The sequence below is a fragment of the Palaemon carinicauda genome, chromosome 30, assembly GCF_036898095.1.
Source record: "Palaemon carinicauda isolate YSFRI2023 chromosome 30, ASM3689809v2, whole genome shotgun sequence".
Taxonomy (NCBI): domain Eukaryota; kingdom Metazoa; phylum Arthropoda; class Malacostraca; order Decapoda; family Palaemonidae; genus Palaemon; species Palaemon carinicauda.
Genome location: NC_090754.1, coordinates 12,344,116 through 12,347,041, shown reverse-complemented (window position 1 = coordinate 12,347,041; position 2,926 = coordinate 12,344,116). Strand labels below are relative to the sequence as shown.

Sequence of the window (2,926 nt, the reverse complement as noted above, 5' to 3'; positions counted from 1 at the left end):
TATATATATATATATATATATATATATATATATATATATATATTTTGTGAAGTAAAGAACTTGCTATATGATTTATATATCTAAATCATAATATATCATCTATTCTATCTCTATCTATGTATAACTTGTTCATTTATATAACTGATAATTTATCTTTCGTATTTGTAAATGTTTTTCTTATATATTTATTATTATTATTATTTTATTATTATTATTACTATATTGATTAGTAATATAATTGTATATTGTGTATTTTTTTAATTTTTTTTTTATCTTTTTACCTTTATTAGTTACTAATTCCATTTCCCTTCTTCTAGATATGGTATCAAGATAGTATTGGCGTGTGATGCCGATACGCATTACATGTGTAATGCGATTGCGTACTTGGGGAAGGACACTGTCCAGATACCTAGAGGATCGACGCTTGGAGAAGTTTTTACGTCTGATCTTGTGGCACCTTTTCAGAGAAGTGGCCGCACAGTGACGACGGATAACTTTTTCACGACGCTACCGCTTGCTTTGTCACTCTTGGATAAGGACATGTATTTGTGTGGCACCATTCGCCAAAAGCCTTATATTCCTAAGGAACTTACGGAGAAGGTGCTTCCCCCAAAGGAGTCAGTGGCAGTGTTCAATTACGAACACAATCTAACTCTACAGTGTCAGCAAATTAGTAGGACTAAGAAGGTGATGCTGTTGAGTTCCCTGCATCATGATCCGTCTGAAGTCGAAAAAAGGAAGACCGACATTCAGATGTTTTATAATGCGACCAAGGGAGGTGTAGACACATTCGACCAGATGTGTTCTACATCTAGTTGTATTCGTAAGTCACGACGCTGGCCTCAGACTCTCTTTTACGGGATATTGAATATAATAATGGTCAATTCTTATATTCTCTATACGTCCATGCCTTTCACCAAGCCAGTGCCAAAGCGAACGTTCCTCAGAGATATCGCCTACGAGTTGTGTGCTCCCCAGGCAATACATCGGTATCTAACGTCACACAGTTTGTCGAAAGGACTCCGTCAAATCATGGTGGATACTTTCAAGATACCTGAGCAGGTCCCACCAAGACGTCGAATTCCCGTTGGCCACAGAAAACTCCCTAAAAGGATTCGCTGTCACAGCTGCCCGCCTAGGGACGACCGCAAGACAAACACTGCCTGTCTCCTGTGCAAGAGTCCTGTTTGTCTGGACCACCAGAGTGTCCTCTGTCCAAACTGTAGCATCTGTCCAAACTGTAACGCAGCGTTATTTGTAAGTTACAACATGAAAATTTTGTTTACTTCTTTTTTGATTGAATATCATCAAATTTTATTACCGAAAATATTATTATTGATTTACAATTTTCTTTTTTTTTCGATTTTATTTCCCTTCAAATTTTTTTTTTGGGGTCAGCATTCTAATTTTATATTCGTAAAATAATCGACATTCATCCAGCAACCCACCATACAATTTTTATGTATATCCAAGAATAATTAGATTAGTAAATAACACCCTCATCAGATTTTATTACCGAGAATATTATTATTGATTTACAATTTTCTTTTTTTTCGATTTTATTTCCCTTCAAAATTTTTTTTGGGGTCAGCATTCTAATTTTATATTCGTAAAATAATCGACATTCATCCAGCAACCCACCATACATTTTTATGTATATCCAAGAATAATTTGATTAGTAAATAACACCTTGAAATTGACATACCCTTCCTACATTTCAGGAGGCAGAACAGGGAGTCTGAGTCAGTGTGGTTGGCGGCCATTTTGTGGACATATCCGAAGCGTAAGTTGCCATATCTATATATATTCTTGTTCCCGATAAAATTTGTGATATTTTGGTATATTTTTACCTGCATAAAATCATATCATATATTATATATAGGTATTTTTTTACGAAATTTCTAAGTACTCAAAAAATGACCTTTAGATATGGCCCCTGATATAAATGTAATTTACAAAATAATGAAGATTTTTTTTACATATTTTTATTCCAGGATAACATGTGTTTATTCCATAAAAAAATTAGCCAATTCGGATTTCATTTGGGTACCTAAAAAAATTCATGAAATTTGGACACATTTTTTTGGCCAAAAAAAGTTACCCTTTTTTTCTCATTTCAGATCTTCACCTCTATGGGTCCGATTTCATCCAAAATATAGCAAGATGTGTCCTAGACATTCAAGATTCAATCCCTAAAATTATTTTTGTAAATAGGAGAAAAATTATTTTTTTATGAATTTTTATGTAAGGTCATTTTTTTTTCTACTTATTTTTTTAAAATATTTATAATAAATAGTTTTTATGCAGATGAGTAGTTTTTATCTTTACAGTAGTTTTAAGCATTCATTGAAGTTTTTTTTGGCAAAAGAAAAAGAGAGGTTACTGCAAAAACTGATTTTTCAAGAATTTTTTTTGGCATCGGGGTCGTTCGCGTCCGAGTATACCCTTAAAGGGGTGTCCGAGGAGCGTACCTATCCAGGGTTAAGGAAGGGATGGATAACGTCACCTGGACTGTATGAGACGTTCTCTAGCATTGGTGATTGCAACGTCTCATTACCGCTTCAGTGTCCCAGATCAGCCGTAGGAAGTCTGATCTGTGTGGAGAGAGTTTCCCCACTCATGACAGGACCAACCTGGTCTTTGGACTTTCGGTCTTTGACCTTTGTTAGGGAAGCGATTAAAGAAAAACCGATGCCGGTCTTTTTAGATCTCTTCGAGCGTTTGATGCGCATCTTCTCCAGACTCTTAACGCATCTTTCAGCATTGCTCTTAGCACTGGGTCTGTCTCTATTGCGAATTGGAGAGAGTTCAGAGCTTCTGCTTGTTAGCATCTTGTATATCTGACTGATTACCAGAGTCTCTTGACCGACCTTGCAATCTCCTTTTACATTCCTAAGGGAAAGGATAGTTGGTGTGACCACAGGCT

At 35.5% G+C, this 2,926-nt stretch overlaps 1 protein-coding gene across 1 annotated transcript; it reads left to right on the top strand.

Moving 5' to 3' along the window:
• Window positions 1-355: 355 nt before the first annotated feature.
• On the top strand, window positions 356-2,229 carry LOC137623673 (piggyBac transposable element-derived protein 4-like). The gene is made up of 3 exons (XM_068354500.1): window positions 356-1,257; window positions 1,722-1,783; window positions 2,121-2,229. The coding sequence occupies exons 1-2, from the start codon at window positions 364-366 to the stop codon at window positions 1,740-1,742; spliced, it is 915 nt and encodes a 304-aa protein (XP_068210601.1). The 5' UTR covers window positions 356-363; the 3' UTR covers window positions 1,743-1,783; window positions 2,121-2,229.
• Window positions 2,230-2,926: the final 697 nt, after the last annotated feature.

What these genes read in the sequence shown, in the direction of transcription:
- LOC137623673 (XM_068354500.1), top strand. Translation starts at nt 364, where the DNA reads ATGTGTAATGCGATTGCGTACTTGGGGAAGGACACTGTCCAGATACCT. An exon ending in ACTGTAACGCAGCGTTATTT is followed by an intron (nt 1,258 to 1,721) that starts GTAAGTTACAAC and finishes CCTACATTTCAG; the next exon opens with GAGGCAGAACAGGGAGTCTG.